This window comes from Strix uralensis, chromosome 19 (assembly GCF_047716275.1).
Source record: "Strix uralensis isolate ZFMK-TIS-50842 chromosome 19, bStrUra1, whole genome shotgun sequence".
Classification (NCBI taxonomy): Eukaryota; Metazoa; Chordata; class Aves; order Strigiformes; family Strigidae; genus Strix; species Strix uralensis.
This window is the reverse complement of record NC_133990.1, coordinates 3,298,813-3,318,461: the sequence shown is the minus strand read 5'-3', so window position 1 is coordinate 3,318,461 and position 19,649 is coordinate 3,298,813. Positions and strand designations below refer to the sequence as shown.

Below are 19,649 nucleotides of genomic sequence, written 5' to 3'. Positions count from 1 at the left end.
ATTTCTTCCCTCCCCTGGATTCCCAGCCTGAAAGCATGTGCTTCTGAAGATGAGTACTGAACTGGGAGGGGAAAACAAGAACCTAATATTTCCAAGCCCAAGCCTTTGCTAGCTTAGGCTTTGCAAACCCCCAGGCATGACTACTGAGCAGTCGCATGCTGCAGGCAATGTAATTCTTTTTCTCTCCCAGTTATAACTCAGTTCTTTATCATCAGGTAATACTGTGAGCAGGTCCAAACACCCCCAGCTTCTTTAGCAGCTCCTTATTCCACAGGCTTCGAGTCAAGTACTGGGTTTGGTATGATGTGGACATCACTGAAAGACAAGTTTGTCCTACAGTGAAGCCTGATGAATTTGTAGAACAGCTCTGTTCTTAAAGCACATCTTGTGATGCCCTGTTCCCTTGATCAGTGCCATGGGAATGTGGAAAGCACAAAGGGCACAGGCAAGTAAATATGGTTTGATACACAGCCCTCTGGAGAACATGCACACAGATAAATTATTGGCATAGTTGAGACTAGCCAATAGCCGACACCCAGAGCACACACAGTTCAAGACCTAATGGAGATAAAGTTTGCTTATGAAAAAAAAAAAAAACAAAACAACAGAATGGCAAATCTGCCTTTTATCTGTCCAGGATGTAGCTAAGGATGTAGTTAAGTGGATGTAGAATTAAATGGTCTGTTGGAGATGGAAAAGGGCTAACAGATAACCATCTTCGCTTGATGGTGCAAGGTGCAGTTTGCTGAGTTTGCTTAAAAAAAAAAAAAGGTCTTGTTTTCAAGCACTAAAGAATAGAAGAACTTCTCGTGTGGGCATTAATGTTGGTAGCTGGACACACTGAACATGGAGCAGCAGTGCTGGGCTCGGAGTCTCTCCCCACGAGAGAAGCAGCATCTCCTGGGATTGCTGGTGGGACTGCCAGAGAAACATGCAAATCCTCTTGTTTGGAAAAGGAGACTGGCATCTGGCCTGTGGCCTTTGAGAGGCTGCCAGCCCCTGTGTTAGGTGCAGTCTTCGCTTATTATCTTCCTGCCTGTGGGCTGGGAGCCCTGTGTATACCAGGAATTATAGTTACAGAGCTTTATAAGGGAGCAGCTCTGCTCTTGGCCTCAGTCTTCACCAGGCCATCCCTGAGGAGTTACAATACATCCCCATTTCCCAATCTGACCTCACGTTTGAGCTAACCAGCCTGGCTGCCTGCGCTCTGACAGACTGATTTCAGCAGTAGGGGTGGAGGATGGTGAAATAATATGAAAGCCAGTACTCTGATAGTTTGGGGTTTTTTTACGTTTTCTTTTCTTACACCAAGAAGGTGAAAAGCTGTGTGCTTTGCATAGCAGGCCTGCTTTTGGCTAATGTTCTTGCCAGAGCTTTGGATATTCCCCCAAGCAGAGTCTTTCCTGAACGTAGAGTACTACAGACATGTTCTCCACAATTGCCAGCCCAGTTCCTTAAAAGCAAAGAAAGCTGTCTTTTTCTGGATGTAGGAATCTTGCTATCCCTTGTGGCTCTTGGTTTCACAGTCATGTTATATGGAGGAGGTTGAAGGAAAATGTTTGGTGCCTCCAGAATTTCCCTTTGGGACCCTATTAACAAAAAAAGCCTTGTAGACAAGCAGCTGCTTCCTGAAGGTGCATAGGGCTTGAAAGAGGAAGGCTAAAATGAAGCTGTCACTATGTATGCTGCATATCAGTGCTTCAGGACTGGTACTTGTTCCTGTAAGAATGTCCTGTTGGAGATCTTGTGGGCACAGAGTTGCCACTTGCCTGCTGCACACCCAGACCTGTAGCCCACCTCTCTAGAATTGCCTGGAGCTAACAAGGGCTGCCCAGGAATATGGCAGTACTTTGGCTGATCCCTTTCTCAGTGCCTGTAATTGTTCAGCAGATCTCCTTTGAGCAATAGTGACATGTTTTGCTGTAAATGGAGGCAGGATTGTACCCTGGACTAACAACCTTCCCTGTGTTTCTTTCAAGGGCTTTTCAAATATGTGTTATTTTTTCATTTTTCTTTCCTAGGTCCTCTGATAACCCATGTCTTGCACTTAAATCCAGGAGAGTAACTTGTCAAGAAGTATGGATAATAAAGAAGTGCAGCTACTGCTGAGTCTTGCAGCTTTTTGCTATGATGTGTGGAGGGGTACAAGGTAGGTGTGAAACCTGTTCACTGGCTTTCCTGTAACTTAAAGCAAACATCTTCAGTTCTCTGTGTATTCAGCAACAGTACGTGTGCTAGCTTCCGAGATTTGTGATATTGTCAACAAAAGCTTTTTTATATCTGAGCTTAATTTTTGATAAGAGCTATGCAAAAGCAGCCTATGTCGTAAGAAGCAGTATGGCCATCTCCCCTTGGGACTGTCAGGGTTAATATTTAACAGCTCCCCATGAGTTAAAAGAGTCCTTTGCTGTAGCACGTAAAACTACATCTCTGCTAGAGGTAAGCATTTCTCTGGCTCTGGTGTTCATCTCTGCTAATCTTTCCCTCAGCTGGCAGGGAAATGTGTTCTGGACTGCCAAAGATCCATCTCCAGGCAGACCACTGATTTTCATGAAGAGGAGAGGATGAGATACGTATTGTGGAACTTGGAATGGGGTGAGATTGTCAGGTGCTACTTATCAATCAGAGGCAACATATCCCAGGTCTGAATATGCTCATGGCTCAAATGAAGTGTAGTGCAAACCCCTAGGGTTGTGGCAGGGATTCATTACCCCTGGAGCATTTTGTGTGCACGTGGCATTAGTGAAGCTTTGTTTTAACTGCCACTGTTGATGAACAAAGCTTGGTTGTACTGTACAAAACCCAAATGACCAGGGTCCCACCAAGGGCAGTAGTGTAGAAGGTGGTCTGTCTGTCCATGATGGCGTGAGTCACAGATATGAGAAACTTGAGATTTATTTTGGTGTTATGTGGAATAAAAATTCAGATGAGCCCTTGAAATTAGATGATCCCCTGAAACCAACTGAATTTCAAGGGGCTGTACTGTGGGGGTCTCCAGGGTGATCTAGTTCTTTTAAATTCTTCAACTAGCCACAGACTCAAATCCATCCAGGTCCTATCTTAGGGGTGAACTGACATAGATATCATTTCATGGTCACTCAGTGATTCCCGTGAAATTGTTATAAGTAAATTCTCAAATTGATGTGAGACAGGGCCAATAAAAATTCCAATTGTTTATTTAGCAAGCGGCAACAAGCAAAACAGCGCTGGTGGCCAGGGAGTCCTTGCTCCACCAACGGCGCGCACTCACTTCCCGAGGGTCCGTCTTTTTTATATCCTCCACCTTCCAGTATCCGGGTCTCTCTGAGAGGTGTATCCTGCGTCTGCGCACTTTGCAGCTAAGGGGTCGCTCCATCTGGGTCTTCCTCGCGTCACCAATTCCTCGTATTTCCTGCTTTCCTGAGAGTGGCTCACAAAGCTTTTGTTTATATCTTACAGAGTACAGACACTTCCCCTTTGTCCTTCTCTGCTTTGTCCTTCTTCCCTTCTCCCTCCTTTCAGTCTTTTGCACAATAGGAGTCCTTGCTTCAGCATTTCAACTTAGATAAGCACTTGCAGTCAGTTAGTCGTTATACAATGTAATAGTTAAGATTAAGCTTAGGTCTACATAGTTTATGGAATAACATGTCACGAGCTCCCAGTATCTTTAATGGAATTTGATCAACAAACAGTTTACTGTCTATCACAAAATGACGGGATGGTTCAAAAGCCAAAAGTAAAAGGTCGGTCCTAGTGTTGGTACTGGAAGCAGCTTGACTGCACAAAAAGGAGAGCAGCTGAAGAGTGTGTATCTATGCTGTCTGTACAAGCAGCTCAGAGCTGAAGTGGCAAACTCTGATTCAGGTTGGGACAGGCCTGTGTGACAAGTGTGTCAGCAGTATTGCAGTTAAATTGTGATGGAGTTGGCACCTTTCAGACAGTGAAATGCTGGATTGAAGTTTTTCCTGTTGCCCTAAGGGCAGGTCAACTTTATTAGAGAGGGAGGGGACTGTAGCCCTGTCCTCCAATGCTTTACTCAAGCACTAATCTGCCTTTAAACACAAACTCCTCTGTTCTGTGGTGGGTTTGCAAGGAGCCTGACTTACTTCAAAGCAATCACAAAGTAAAATGGATGTGTATCTAGCCATCAGCTTTTGGGGACAGGTATTGCTTCTGTATTGGAGCTACAGGCAATTACTGCATGAAGAAGAAAATAAAGATCTATTTGTGGTTATGCCTAGAGCCCTTGGGCAGGTGGTGGTCTGAAAGCTAATTTCTTTGTAACTATGGCTACTCCCATAATTCACACAAATGTTCCCAGTGATACTTCCACCAGATTAGGGGTAAAGGGTTTCCTTCTTACACAGGACTGACCTCATTAAGGAAAATACAGGAAACTTCCATTGTTTGCAGTAAAAGGTGTTTCTTTCCCCACTGTGTGTTGCAATAAGCTTAGGGTGCAAAGCTGCTGTCTTGCCTGAGAAATGTTGGGAGAGAGGGTGTGCATGTTCCTGTAGGGAAATGCAGAGAGAAGACCAGCCCACTCATTCAACACACCTTTGGAAAGCACTGCCTAGCAAGCACCTTTGGGCAGCAGCAGCAGAGCCTCTGTCGTTCTCAGGCATCTCACCATGTGGTTTTTCAGGAGAAGGCTTCCTAAAATTCCCAGAGCCTTCATTTGGCTCATTGTTTTAATACACTTTTGCATCTTCATTGCTAATTTCAGCTCCTTGTTTGACCTGTCGAAGACAAGGATTTACAGGTAAGAGACCTGCTTCCTTGTGATATGCACTGTCTGGGTAGAGTGCTTGTGCTCACTTTCTCTCTCTCTGTCTCTGTCTTTTTACCCTGAAACTTGCACTTCTGATCTGAGTTAGATGAGCACTTTGCTTTAGCAGACCACATTGTGTACAAGCAGAGCATGGTGTTGGAAGATCCACAGTCAAAAGCTTCTGCTGGATCATTAGTTTCCAGTGTTTCCTTGTGTAGCTGTTTAAGAAAGCAGATTTTGCTTTACTAATACTACCTGTTTTCATACTTGAGCACTACATAGTATTTGCTTTTCCTGGTGGCTCCCAGAAGGACCTCATTCAGCTCTAGTCCAGATTGCATTGCTGGGCACTGAATTTGGTGAGATACCTTCGAATTTATAGCAAGTTCCACATCTGATTCCTAATACAAATACACCGCATACTAGGAGAGCAATGTCATGCAGACACGATCAATATATGTATTATTTTTTATATAAATGGTCAAGTAAATCCTACAGGAATGGGTATGGAGGGAATTGCAGTGTAGACTGCAGTAAAATGTCTCCAGCATCGTTGGCAGGAAGCACCGTTCCTTGCATGAGCACAGCAGATACCTGAGCCTTTCCTACTACAAGCATGGCTCGCTTAGTGTTGGTGCCCTGTGTGGTGTAGAGGAAGCACCACTCCCCAGCCTCCCCACCAGCCCTCATATGGTCCCAGCTCTCCCAGTGAGCTCCTCTGGCTCGTCTCGGTGGGGTTAGTTTCCAGCTGGACCTCTCAGGGCTGATGCCTTGGGGGCAGGCAGGAGAGATAAGGCTGGGAGCACCTGCATCTCTTCTGGAGGTGGCATGAGTTTAGTCAGATCCAGTGACTTGAGACCACACCTTGAGGACAGCTGTCAATTTGGAGAGGTTGGAATCTGCACAAGGGAGGCAGGGGGAAGGACAGAAGGAGGAGGTGTAGAAAAGTGAAGTGAGTTTTTCCTTGATCACAGAGCCCATCAGTGGCAGAGCTGGGACAACAACTGACTCTCCATGCCCAGTTGCTTCAAACCATTTCATTCTGCTGTAGTTTCAGATAATGGAAATGTCCGTATTTTTGCAACTTAAGTAAAACACATGAGCTGTATGTGGTTATCTGTGTGTCAGTTCTATTTCCGTACCTTTATATGTAACGTAAAATACACAAAGCAGCGTTTTCATGGCTTTATCCTCTATTTGTCCTAGGGCTTTGTAAATGGAGAGGAAAATGACAGTAAATGTCATTGAGCTTCTGCAGTTGTTTTCCAGCTGGACTCTAGAGCCTGAAATTTGATGAGCTGCTTTGACCATTTGTCTGGATTTAAAAAGCTGGTCAGGAGAGCAGGGTCCTGTGTAGGCACAAGTGCCTGGCTGTGTGGGTCTGACTGCAGGGAGCAAAGTTTTGAACGTGAAGGGCCCTCGGTTTTACATTTTGGTCCCTGTATGTTTGGCACAATATTTGAAATTAAAGTGTAATAGAGCTGGGATGGAATCTGTGTCCTGCAAGATACCACCTATGGAAAGTCTGGGGTGGGGGTTGGTTTGTCATACTGCCCTGTTTCATTTGTTCTCAGCCCTTTAATTTCAAAATCTTAAATCTTAAAATCTTTAAAATCTTAAAAATACAACAGAAAATCATTCAGGGATTTAAGATCTTCCTGAGCTACCTTACTAAATTTCTCTTTTCTTAGAGTGTATATATAAAATCTTTCCTCTTATTAGGCAGTAAACGGTAACACGAGTTTATACATGATGCACTCTGATAGAAAGCAACTGCTGCATACTTAGTTGAAACTGGCTAATGATTATGAGGGGAGGTAGAGGAAGAGCTGTTAGGCCATTTACCACAACCTCTTTTGCTTAGAAATAGCATTGGAAATGTTCAAGTATTTATCTGATACAAAATGATTTTTGAAAGCCTTCTTAGCTGATAATTTCGTAACACTTTAATGAATGCCATACCACTCTGAAGCTTCAGCAGCAATTGAACTGTTATCTACAGCCTGCTATCTGCAGAGGTGCTTTTTTTTCCCATTTATCACCTCGGAAGCAATCCACAGCTCTCTGAAAGAAATGTGTCATGCAAAGGGTGAACATGAGTGTGAAATCAGACTGCCACAACTATGCTGGTTTATCCTGAAAAGCCTTGCTGTGCATAAAAGCTCAGCTGCAGAAATTTTTCACCTTCCCATTTCCTGTTCCACCCTCCAGCCATGTGCAGATAAGAATGAATGTTTGGGACAAAAACCCACCACTTCTGCCTTGCTTTTTTTGCTGGGTTTCAGCCCAGTCTTGTTGCAGGTGGCTCTTCTGCTGTTGGCAGCTGTATCCTCCTGTGATATCCTTGTACCTGCCTGTGCCTCTGAATTGGGCAACAGAGCAGCTGCAATATTAGAGGCGATTGCTGAAAATGCAGAGATTTTACATTTTTAGGCCTCAGAGTATATTTTAATAGATTCAAAGTGCTTGTCTTAAGACATATGTACCAGGTAAGTGCTGTGTGATAGCATTGCATTAGCTGGCTGAGGAGATGAAAAAGTGCCCTGTGGCCCCAAATGCTCAAGAAGTGATATATGGTAAAAAGTGAGTTTTACTTCTTATTAGACTTCCCTTACTGAATTCTGGAAGATCTTACATGCTCTGTTGCTGAAGCACTTGGCTCTGCTGGCAAAGAAGAGAGCCAGATGGCTGCCTTCACGGTGTGTGCTGTGTCCTGAACTCAGGGTCTCCAAAACAATCCTGCAGTGCTCTGGGGACATTGCCAGAGGTCCTGCCCACTGCAGGGCAAAGCTGTTCTGTGCTGGTTTGCATTTACTGCCAGTGTGGATGTTTCATGAGCCAAATGCTGAAGAGGAGTGTGTAGCCTCTGGGATTTGCGTAGTGGGGAGATAAGTGGTATTCAGGCCAGAATGGTGTGGGAAGTTGAATAACACTTTGGTGGCAAAGTGGAAAATGAAATTGAATTCATACAGCATCCTGCAGAAACTCAGTGGCAGTTGCCAAGGCAAGTCCTCTGAGGATGGTGGCCATATGCAGTGACTGCTCTGAATCACAGAGAGGGGCTCAAAGTCAAGAGCACTAGAAATGGGTTGGAAAGTGTTCAATGTTAAGTGGAAAGTGTGTGATGTGTCTGCTTTTGCTTTGATTGCATTCAGGCATTTGAGCATTTTCCAGCGTGCCCCAAATATGCCTCAAGCGGACACCCAAGAGCAACAGGGTTTAAACTATTCCGATAATGGGAACTCAAGGAGCTTTTTAAAGTTGACTTTGGGGAGAGACATCACAAAGCTCGAAAAAGATATGGTCGAGAGGACACCAAGATGGGAAGGAAAGGAGAAACAGAAGAAAATGCCGAAACCAGTTGCCAGGGTGGAGGAAGCCAAGGAGAACATGACTGTGAAACTACCCCCTGGGTTGGAGGCAATCAAGAAGACAACAATGAAAACAGGCCCTAAGGTGCATGGAAACAAGGAGAAAACAACAGCGAGACCAGCCCCAGGAGTGGAGGGAATCAAGAAGTCAACAATGAAAACAGGCCCTAAGGTGCATGGAAACAAGGAGAAAACAACAGAGAGACCAGCCCCAGGGGTGGAGGGAATCAAGAAGTCAACAATGAAAACAGGCCCTAAGGTGCATGGAAACAGGGAGAAAACAACAGAGAGACCAGCCCCAGGGGTGGAAGAAGCCAAGGAAAAGTCAATAGTGAAACCACTTCCCAGAGTAAAGGGAGCCAAGGAGAAGGCAACAGTGAAACCATCCTCTGGGGTGCAGGGAGCTCATGAAAACAACACATCCAAAGACCAAACAAAGCCAAAAGAGTCTCCTGCACCAGTGAAAACTGTAAGACCTGTTCCTCAGGCAGCTGCAGTGACAGAAAAGAAGAAACTGAGGGCTGCTGACTTCAAGTCTGAACCACAGTGGGATTTTGAGGACAAGTACCTGCTGGACAACTCATCTCCACCATCGGTAGGTGTGATGGCCACATGTGTTTTCCAAGAATGATGCTTTCCTGTTGACCTCCTTGTCTGCTGTCCCCTGGGCCTGTGTCCCCTTTGCAGTCAAGGATGATCTCCAAGCTGGTGGGTCAACTCGTATATGCAGATGCTGCTGGGACCCAGAGAGGGAGACCTGTATGTGAGACTCAATTAGCCTGACCAGTCCCTCCGCCGTGCTCCAGTGGGGGAACTTCCTGCAAATTCACATGTTTCCATGGGTTCCTTTGAAAGTCAGCCTGAGCTGCCCTTTCTGGAGCTCAGGTGCATCAGAAGATGGGGAAAATCTCTCTCCTTCTAGATGTGCTACAAGTTGGTCCCACTCTTAGGTGCCTTGATACATTGCACAGGGGACTTAGGCACACAATGCAGCGTATATGTTCCGTGTGACGTGGCACCGCAAGGTAAGTTGGGTCACATCTAGTCTTGTGACTGGGACTAAGTGTCACTCTTCATACCGGCATCCCATTTCTCACCCGATCTCTTTGCAAACTGAACATCTGCATTCCTATGAAGACTCAGGATTACAATCCTCAGATTTGCCTTAATCTTTGTTTTATGGAGAAAGAAAAGAGAGTCATGGTGAGGGAACAGGAATAGGAACACCTCCGTGTGCCTGTTCACCCAAGCACATACGTACCAAAGCAAGTCGAAAGCTTTGGCAGCAGTGGGGCAGCAGTGACGCTTGAGCTGTGCTAGGCTGTGAGGAATGACGCTGGCAGTGATGGGGAGGAGGGTCTCAGTGCACAGGAACAGAAGCTTTGTTTGTTGCTGTATTAAAGTCAAAATAAGGTCAAAAAAAAGGGTTAGATGAGGATTGATAAGCATGTACCTGCCTGCTTTAGAGACAGTAGGGTGGGGACTGTTCCCATTTTTAAGGTCTTCTGTCAATATTGGCAAAAATTCAACTATGTGTATGTGTGCCCCATTGGAGAAATGATGGTTAAAAAGTAACTTTTTTTACTGTTCTTGTGGTTTATTATCAACAAAAGGAGAGTCTTTCCCAGGTGTTGCCAATTCACCTTTTTCACCCTGCGTGTAGACGCCCATAGTGAGCAAGCAGATTCTTTACCCATTCAGGGCTCCACGACTCAGATGGTTCCAGCATGCTGGGTTGCTATCTAGGATTTTTTTTGCATTCTTCATCAAAGCAGAGCAAGTAATTCATAACAGAGCTGGCATTCAGCAAGTCTTGCTTTGTTCCTCTTTGTTAAATAGGAACAACTGTAGACCTGGTCAGGACGTGTAAAGTAGAGGTGGAGATGAGAATCTCAAATGATACAGTTGTACCTGTCAGGGCAGTAGCACTTGCACAGCTACAGCTTCAAAGTTTTCTTGCAGATCCTGTTTGTTGGGAGTGTTGTTTTGTAGGTTAGTTCTCGTGATCACCTCTGCCTGTGTAGGTCAAATTACTGATGTGATCTTCCAAAACAGTAAGTCTGGTGCCCACCATCAGGTTGTCTTAACAGCCATGGAATTGAAAGCCTGTCTTTTCTGTTTTGTACTGAACTCTTCTTCTGACCATGTTTTTCACCTTTGTAGCTGTGAGGGTTTGGAACTAATTTAAAATGAAATTTGACCACCTCATAATTACTCAAGTCCAGGACCAGGGCCATTAAGGAAGTTGTAAACTATAGGAAAGTTCTCAGCAAGCAAATGGAGCAGGTTATAGTGCACAGTACTGTCTCTGTCCCCCATCTTATGCTGATAACTCTCTATAAAGCTTACCCAGAGCAGTTTTCCCTTGTTGCTGGAAGGCTTGGAGAGGTGGGTAAGCCTCTCTAGAGTGAGGAAGGTCTTTATACATGGGTGTAAGTGGCCTTTATGCACTGCTCATATGCTCAGGGAGGAGGGAGGGTGTAGGCAGGTGAGCAGAGGACAGGAGCACCTCTTCCAGTTCAGTGCTCTTAGATGAGCCATTTGCCTATTTAAAGTCTCAGTGCCACAATCTTCCACCATTGCCATGTGTCATTTTGGTGGCATTAGGGGGAGTGTCGATGTTGCTCCAGGGAACTGTCAGGGCTGCAGGCACCATGTTGTTCTGCTCAGACCTCTCCCGGTGGAGCAGGGGCTACTCTTGAAAACTTTAATCCCATTCCCCAACCGCAGGGTGCCCAGGATGCCCTGGGAGACATGCAGAGAGCAGAGGTAGATGAACTGGGATGATAAAAAATCCTAGGATGAGTTTTACTGTATTGATGATTTATTTTTGAGCTCTCTCTCCCTTGTGGTATTTTGATGTTTTTCCCTGTTGCCCCTTTTGGCAGTGCGAGCCATTCTTTTGCTGATGGGATGTGCTCTTCAGTGTGGCATTGAGCTGCTTGAGAGGAGCAGCTGGCCCCAAAGATACCTCTGTAATCCAAAGATCTGTGACTATTAAATGTGGAACTTGGCTGTTAAACACTTGAGCTCATGTGCTGGCCCAGCCTTACTGAGTCACAGCAGAAGGGCCTGGCAGATGATCCAGTCTTATGCAGGATGTGCATCCTTCTTCCTGGGCTCCCTATGGTCTTGAGGCACCCAGAATACAAATGGGAGTGGGCGAATTACATGGTTAAGAGTGTGTATGCCCCATGAGACAGTACCTCACCCCTCCTGCCCAGTGTTACCGCCTGTAGACACAGTGAGGTTAGGTCACCAGGACCCTGCTCGTCAACTGCCAGATGCTCTCATCTCATCTGATGAGCTGCAGAGCACGTGCAGCCATCTCAGAAGTGCAGAGCAGGAGCTGGCAGAGGAATGTGAGACAACAGTTCACAGCAGAAAGCTGGGGACATCCTCCACTGTAACTGAGGCTGCAGAGCATCTGGGTGTGCAGAACAACTGAGAGAGTGGGGAAAACCCTTCCTCAGTACAGAAAAGAGGAGAAAACGCACACAGAAGGGTCTTCAGTGAAGACATGGATCCAGACATCACATGTTGGGTCTTGCTCCCAAACCTGATCTCTTATTCTGCAGATGGACTGACTAGAAGCGTTCCCACCTCCTTCATTTCCTACATGATCAGACTTTTCCCTAGTTCTGCTGGTATTGATCCAGTCTAGCTGTGGAGGCACAAGAAGTACCAAGCCTTGGACAGTACAAAGTACAGCTTGAGCAGGAAGGGAATGTCCCTGTCTCTGGACATGAAATATGCTGCAAGTGAAATGATGCCAACATGAAACCCTCCACAGTGTTGTTCTTGTTGCACTCCTGTTGTGACAGGCAGAATGTGGGCTGTCTCCTCAGGCTGTGACCAGATTGTCATCCTTGCCCGTAGCAGAGAGCTGTGGAGCACACAGCAAGGCTTTGGCCATGCAGCCTGGTCATTGCTGGGGTTTTGAGCTGGGCATGTGGGTCCACTTGGTCTCCTGTTTTGTCTTTCAGTAGGTATTGCAGGAGGTGTTTGGGGAAGATGTCTAAGAAAGTAGACCCCAAATTGACTGAGTGGAAAATCCAGAGCAGTGGAGTTGTTTGCTCTCCATCTGCACACACAGCCTAACTCTTGCCAGCTGCAATGATACCCCTCTTGTCAGAGAGGATAAGCTGGCTTGGATTCCCTCCTCAGCCGCACACTTCTTTTGTGATTCATTTATGACGTTGAACAAGTTGTTTGCACACTTTTTCTTATCTTTGAAGGGAGTGATAATGGTGATCTTGTATGACATGTTCCTCAGTGTGTTTGCTCATGTGCACCCTGAGTCCAGGACCTTGTGAGGCACGTTGCCAGTGGGGACTGCTAGCCTTATTTGGTACGTTTAGGTTAGACCTATTACAGATATTAATTTGCACCAGTTAATGAGGCCCAAAGCCAGTAAAATGTGATCATCGCAGGCCTGTTGTTCTGAAGATGAAAGTCCCAGAGACCTGGAGTCACTCTGGCTTCCTTGTAGGTGACTTTACACCAGGTAGTTATTGATGTAGTGCTGAAATGATGCCTCATGGTCATGATGATGGGAACACTGAGGGGAATGGATGATGTACCGCTGGAGTTTCTGTGCTTCTTTCCGATACTCTCACACACAGGCACGCAAGCACTGGCACTCAGTCAGGTTTATCAGCTCCCTGCTAATCAGTCCTTATTGTTTTCTTTTTGTTTTTCAAGACCTGCTCTGAATCAGTGAAGGCCAAAGCTGCCAAGTCTGACTGGCTGCGAGGTCTTTTCCTGCCCAACATCATGCTCTTCACAGACAAGAGATACTTCAATGACAGTGAGTGGGAGCGCCTGGAGCATTTTGCACCTCCGTATGGCTTCATGGAGCTGGATTATTCACGTGAGTCCCTCAGGGCATGTCAGGATGGGACCATCAAACTCCCAACAGGAACCTTATGCCAAGTAGCTGGAGGTTTGCAGCATCTCCTTGTCAAAGGCATCAGGCTAGGTGGATCTCATGGTGGAAACCGTGGTGGTTTCACTGCGTCCATCCCGAAGGCTCTTGATGCTAACTCTTCACCATGTTTGCTTCACAGTGGTGAAGGAGGTCATGTCTCTGCTGCCTCCGAACCCCCATCAGCAGCTGCTCCTGGCCAACAGCAACAGCAGCATGCCGACGTGCATCAGCTGTGCTGTCGTGGGGAATGGAGGAATATTGAATAACTCTGGGATGGGCCAGGAGATTGACTCCCATGACTACGTCTTCCGGTAAGGCAGGCTTCCTTCTTAGAAGATACACAGCTAGCTTATTCTGGCCAGCAGATAATTCCGGCTGGATAACTTCACCTCTTCTAGTATTGCACTGATTCCCAAGTGCCAAAATGACTGATGGCAGGAGGAGATGAAAAACCAAAAACAGAATTAGAAAGTTACTAAACACACAGGAAGAGCCTGGGTTCTCAGATGAGCCATGAAGAGCTGTCTCCAAAGCAGGGGCTCTCCTGCAGATCAAGAGCTGTAATTCAAAATAGGCTTAATCCTCCTTTTCTCCAGAATAACACTGTCTTTTCCTGTTATAAACATGGATGCAAGGGTTTTCAATGATCACCTGCTGACTCTCCTCCTCTGTTTAATTTCCTTGGACAGGGTGAGCGGGGCTGTAATCAAAGGTTATGAAAAAGATGTGGGAACAAAAACCTCCTTTTATGGATTCACAGCCTACTCCCTAGTGTCGTCTCTCCAGATCTTGGGACACAGAGGGTTCGGAAACATCCCACGGGGCAAAGTAAGTCAGGTCTATGCTGTATGCATGCACAGCTTTGATGGGATGCTTGTTAGTCTGTGGCCTTCAGTTCTGATCTTACCAGGCATGAGGAGCAACGGGGCTGAGCTAACACTTTACCCTTTCTGAGGGGACCTGCATTGGCTTGGCTCGGAGTGAGTATTTGCAGTGGCAAGCTGCAGCCTTTTGGCTTGTAGAAGTAGCTGCACATCAGATGTTACCTCCATTTTCCTTCTGTGGGATAGTTAAAAGCTGCAGACTGACGATGTGTGTCTGAGAAACTCAGTGAGCCTAGATGCCTGCTTGCTTTTTATTTTTAAAGAACATGTCTCTCTGGTGCTGTTCGTTAATGCTCACTTGTTTTCTTAGCATGTCAGGTACATTCACTTCCTGGAGGGAGCTAGAGACTATGAGTGGCTGAAGGCTCTTCTGTTGAACAAGGACATCAGAAAAGGATTCTTGAATGCCTATGGGTAAGACAAACTGGCCCCACCTCTACACCCTTCAGAGCAGAGCTCTCTGTTGTGCCCTTTTCCTCTCCGCAGTGCTCAGCCCTGCTGAGGTGCAGGCCAGGGCAAAGCCTGACAGATTTGTCTGGAGAAATATCTTATTTCCTCCACAGCTTTGAGCACTGCTGTAACCAATACACTTCCTTCCCAGTGATGTGTGACCAGACCTTGGAGAAAGCTCTGTGGTCCTCTGGGATGAACACATGCCATTGTCTGGACTGGTGGCTGTACATGGTGGCCTACTCATGGGTGAAGGCCTGGTCTCACCAATTCTTGTCTCTACACACACATGCTTTTGATACGCCTCTCTCGTGTTGCTGCCTCTCCTTCCTGATCTCTTCATCTGCAATGCACACAGGTTATGGAGGCTTTGTCATAATCTGGGAAATATTGCAGAATAACTTAACAGTGTTTGTGGTTCTCCTCTTATCACTGAGAGCATCAGGGCTGATGCTTTCTAGCTGTGATGAAATACAGGAGCTTGTCCTGAGTCTCCCCATTCCTGTCCTTAGGCAGAGGCCCCGGGAGAGATTTGATGAAGATTTCACAATGGACAAATACCTGGTGGTTCACCCTGATTTACTCAGATACATGAAAAACAGGTGAGCTGGGGGTTATGTGCTTTAATGGGCTTAATTTTTCTGGCCAGCACCATCTCTGTCTGTCTCTGAGCTCTCTCCTCCCAGCTCACTCCCTTGAAACTGCAGTTTAGCCACACCAGCAGATTGGGGGTAAGATTTGTCAGTGTGCAGTCAGTTAAAATTCTCTGTGGTTCTGCAGAGAGATGTTACTGGTCAGTAGATGTCCAGCATCTGTGAGATGGAGAAGCAACAGCCATCGGACAGTTTGGCTTTCTGCATCCAGAAGAGGTCCTGGGCAAATGGCAACTTTAGATGTGGGAGGAGTGTTGCTAAAGTGCCAGAATAGTTGATCTAGTTCAGGACCAGCCTTTCATGTTCCCCTTTTCTTGGAGGAGGGCTCTGTAACAGTCCTTCTCTCCCGAGATCCCTCCTTGACTCGGGAAGTTGTGCCCTCAAACATGGTAATAGGCACTTCTTCAGCATCATGTTTGCCTGGCCTGGCTGCTGCTCCCTGCCTCCCTAATCCTTTTCACAAGCCTGCTGGACGCTCTCAATGTAAGATCTGCCAATCGTGGGCCACACGTGACCAGGAGGTGTAGGAAGAGCAGCTCCTGTTGTGCCGTGCTTTGGCTGCCTTTACCCTTCGGTCTCCTTGAGAGCTGAGTTATGCCTTCTCTGAGAGAAGGCAAATGCAGTGCCAGATGGCTTGCACCTCCCGGCTCATTCTGCTATCTCCCCTCTGACTTGGGTCCTTTCCAAGGCCAAAAGGGCTTGAATGCTATTTTTTCCTGGTGTAGACTCCTACCTTCCTAACAACTCCTGGCGTAAAACACTGCAGCTCCTAGCAGGTTTTGTGACACTCCTCTGCACCTTTCCTATGTCTCATTTCACTGCTAAATGTGGATGGGGAGCAGGATATACCAGGGAACTTCAAAGCCATTTCTGCACTGCAAGGCAAAGGACAGATTTAAGAGTGGGCTTTAACATGCTTGATCCTTTAATCCATCCCCCCTGCCTCAAGACCTACCACTTGCATAAAGCTGGGGCAGAGCTGGGCTTAGGTTGCAGTGCAGGTGAGGGAGCATTCTGGGCTGGCCTTGTGCTTTACTGAGCACGCAGTGATACCCACACATGTGGGCATACTCATGGCTTCTCTGAAATGTCTCCTATGGCCACAAACTGCTGCAAGGAGGGAAGATGCCACACAGGCCACGGGAACAAGGTGTGTCCGGCTTGAACCACCACACCCAGCAACTGCTCTTTGCTTTCTGCTCTCCTGCTGCAGGTTTTTAAAATCTAAAAATCTGGAAAAACCCTACTGGCGGCTGTACAGACCCACAACAGGGGCTTTCCTGCTGCTGACTGCCCTCCATCTCTGTGACCGGGTAAGGGCACGATGATTCTTGCACACAGCGCTGTCTGGAAGCGGGGAAAGGATAACAGGGTAGAGCAGGGGTTGCTCCAACCCTGCCTACCATCTGCTGTGAGGGTATTTGGGTTCTTGTCAGCTGTGGAGAAGCGGATTGAAGACAAGAGAAACAACCCCGAAATAGTTTACGTAGAGGTTGTGAAGCTGCTGTGGCCTGAGAGCCATCCTGCCTCCCGTGGAGGCCATGAGAGGACAGCAGGCTCTCTGGAGCCAGTGTTCATGGTCTGGTCCTTCTGGACCCCCATGCAGGGTCACCCGGAGGAGGAGCCCTGACTGGCATCCCTGTCCTGTGATCCCTCCCTGTTTGGGAACTGTCCTGTATGTCACTTAGCTCCCTCCGTCCTTGGTACCTCTCCCCAGTGAGCCCTCGGTCTTTTCCAGGTGAGTGCCTATGGCTACATCACAGAGGGTCATGAGAAATACTCGGATCACTACTATGACAAGGACTGGAAGCGTCTGATTTTTTACCTTAACCACGACTTCAACCTGGAGAAGCAGGTGTGGAAAAAGCTTCACGACGAGAATATCATGAAGCTTTACCAGAGATCCTGATTGTGTGGGAAGGGCCATTGCCTGGGAAATCCCAACACCACCTCCCTGGGAACGGAAGAGGACCACCAGAGCCAAGGTTAGCTGTGGACTTCCAGGCACATTTCATCCCCACAAAGATACTTCCCTCCTTCTCACAACATTTCTATGAATGTGCAAATGCTACAGACCAGGAGAAGAAGAGCAAGAAAATGCAGCATGCTAACAAAGAAGTCCCATCTGGCTGTGCTGCAAGACTGTTGCTGATGGTTGTAGGCACTGGTGTTGGGGGAGAAGAATCCAGGATGGATCTGGGTAGCATGTGGTCCAGTGTCCTGCATCTTTATCCAGGTTTTCTCTCTGTGCAAGGAGATGCTCCTCAGGCTGGGGCTACATCTGTTCTGTGTGGATCTTCTCCATCAGTGGTGCCCATCTTGGAGCTGGATGTATTGTCTAAGCAAGCTCCCTCAGCAGCCAGTGGATGGAGGTGGACACGCAGGTCCTGTCTCAGGTTAATTCCTGGAGGTGCTGCTTTTACTCTGCTCCCTGCAGATAAAAAGGATGGCCTGGACTCTTCCAGGTGACTAATTTGAGAGGGGATGAGTCTCACTTCTGCTTCCAGTGTGGCCTCATCATGACACCTCCGAAGGAGCACCGCCATCAGCTGGAGGGCAGGTGAATGCTCTCCATGGTGTGGCAGGCATGCCCGACGTGGTGCCTCTTGCTCTGGAGCTCCCCTGGCTGCAGGACATGTGAATGCTGTGTTGTGGTCCTGGTGTGCCAAGTCCTTGCTTAGCTGGGCTTTGGCACGCTTGGCTCCTGGCTGTGCCGGGAGCACTGTTTGCCCTCTTGCCAGGGAAGGTGGGAGCTTGCCAAGTCGAGGGATGGACGCTGTCCGTCCTTGCTGCTGGCTGGAGTGCCTGTCCGCCGTCGCGCTGAGAGGAGCCCGGTCGCAGCCAGCAAGCCTGCAGCATACTGCCCTTCTGAAAGGGGTTTTGCAAGCAAAATAAATGGCATTACTTTGGCCAAGCTGATTTTTCATTGCAGCCCTGTGGGTTGTGGTTATTTAGTGTGCGTCCAAAGCAGTTGCTTAAAGGCTGAGATAGCAGTTGGTGAAGCCAGGAAAGAACAAGACTGTTAATGAGAATACCTCCATCTGCAGGTGCTCTGCAGCTTGTGTGCACATACCTGAGCATCCCCCACTTGCTATCGCAGGACAGGGATCCGGGCTGGCCAAACACCTCCCTGAGGAAGTGGATAAACACCTGGCGAGTTTGTTTTTGTCCCAGCAGCTGCTCTTCAAGCATATCAAGTGCTGGAGACAAATGCGTGAAGGGCTGGATGTTTCCCCGTGACACCATGCAGGCGAAAAGCCACTTCCAGTGTCCAGGCACGTCCAGTGCATCTCCCCGGGCTCATCAGGCTCTGGACTGGGGCCCAGCTGCACACTGACTGCTCCCAGTGGAGCTGCTCTCGCTGGGAGCAGTTTTCCTTTTGAGCAGCATTTCTGTTGGGGGCAGCAGCATCTCCAGGGTCCCCCAGTCTCCGAGGGAGGCATTTCAGTGTGGATTTTCAGCAGGGTTTGTGAGGCCTGATTTTCTTTGTCTCTTTTTGCCTTGTGCTGCAGAGAAGCCAAGCAGTTTCTCATGTCTCACTAAGCTCATTTGCAAAGGACAACCCCCCACATTGATAATCTAAATGAAGAACTCAGCTTATCTGGGAGAGGGTGCAGCCTGCGTTTGGCTGCTCTGCCCATACAAGCGCCGCCGTGTCCATGGGAGCCAGGAGTTATCCGGATGCCCTGTGCCTCTGCTGGGAATGATGTATGTAGCCCCGCATGAATGCCAGGCCCAAGGTGGGCCACAGGCTTTGGAGCAGACCAGAAATCCTTCCTGAACAGCAAATGGCCTCCCCATGGAGGAGGAGCCCAATGGAGGCTTGTCACCCTCCAGAGCTGTCCGACGACAAACTCCCGCAGCACCCAGGGGCTCTGGACCCTGCTGGGTGTCTCAGCCCCTCGCGGTGGCTGTGCACGGCTGGTGTCCCCTGTCCCCAGGCTCTCCCTGCCCAGCACTTGCTCGGCTGGGCATCGAGGCAGCTTTGTCCTTGCCCGTGCGTCGGGCTGTACCAAATTGCTGTGGGTTGCTTAGTGACCAGCTCTGCACGGGTATTCTTCCTGCCTGAATAGGGCTTTTCTCTTCCTAAGAAGTTGGAAGAAGTTTCGCTTACACCCTTCCCTTCCCCCTCCTCCTCTTTTGTTTCCCTCTCCTCTGGGAAGCGGGATGGGGCTGAGTCCCACCAAGCAAGGGAATCATGGTGGGCAAGGAGGCTTTTGGGGATGGGCTGGCAGCCCCCAGCCCGTGCTTTCCCCCAGTGCAGCTGAGGCTTCCCAGAGTCAAGGGAAGGAAACTTCCCAGGAGGCTTTCCCCACCAACAGAGCCTGTTCCCTCCAGGCTTTCCTCTCAACAGAGCTGGCATAGTTTGATGTTATCAGGGATAACCTTGGCTGGAGAAGGGCCTTGCTGTTGTCTGGAGTTTCCTAGCAAGCTCAAACCCACATCTGGGGTTTGACCTGGCTGCCCTCTTCACCTCCTGGCTTTGCTCCTGTCCCCCCTGCACCCAGACGTCCCGTCCCACCGTGGGCTGGCCGCGGTGCACAAGCCCAGCTGCACCTCACCAGAGCCACCAGACCTTGCGGCTCTGGGTCTGGAGCAGCCATGGGAAGT

General features: G+C 48.0%; 1 protein-coding gene across 8 annotated transcripts in view; it reads left to right on the top strand.

Annotated features, from left to right (window-relative positions):
- Positions 1–17,957, top strand: part of ST6GALNAC1 (ST6 N-acetylgalactosaminide alpha-2,6-sialyltransferase 1) — a 29,892-nt gene extending 11,935 nt beyond the window's left edge. For 5 of the 8 annotated variants that reach the window (XM_074889613.1, XM_074889609.1, XM_074889610.1 and 2 more), the window contains 10 exons: positions 2,022–2,149; positions 4,706–4,741; positions 7,906–8,716; positions 12,826–12,994; positions 13,191–13,362; positions 13,741–13,879; positions 14,246–14,349; positions 14,898–14,987; positions 16,252–16,351; positions 16,777–17,957. In XM_074889613.1, coding sequence (XP_074745714.1) covers positions 2,079–2,149; positions 4,706–4,741; positions 7,906–8,716; positions 12,826–12,994; positions 13,191–13,362; positions 13,741–13,879; positions 14,246–14,349; positions 14,898–14,987; positions 16,252–16,351; positions 16,777–16,947 — 1,863 coding nt within the window. In that variant the 5' untranslated portion in view covers positions 2,022–2,078 and the 3' untranslated portion in view covers positions 16,948–17,957. Of the gene's footprint in view, positions 1–2,021; positions 2,150–4,583; positions 4,742–7,905; positions 8,717–12,825; positions 12,995–13,190; positions 13,363–13,740; positions 13,880–14,245; positions 14,350–14,536; positions 14,744–14,897; positions 14,988–16,251; positions 16,352–16,776 lie in introns of those variants that run through there. The other 3 variants (XM_074889615.1, XM_074889608.1, XR_012631599.1) reach the window with 3 other exon arrangements.
- The last annotated feature ends 1,692 nt before the right edge of the window (positions 17,958–19,649 follow it).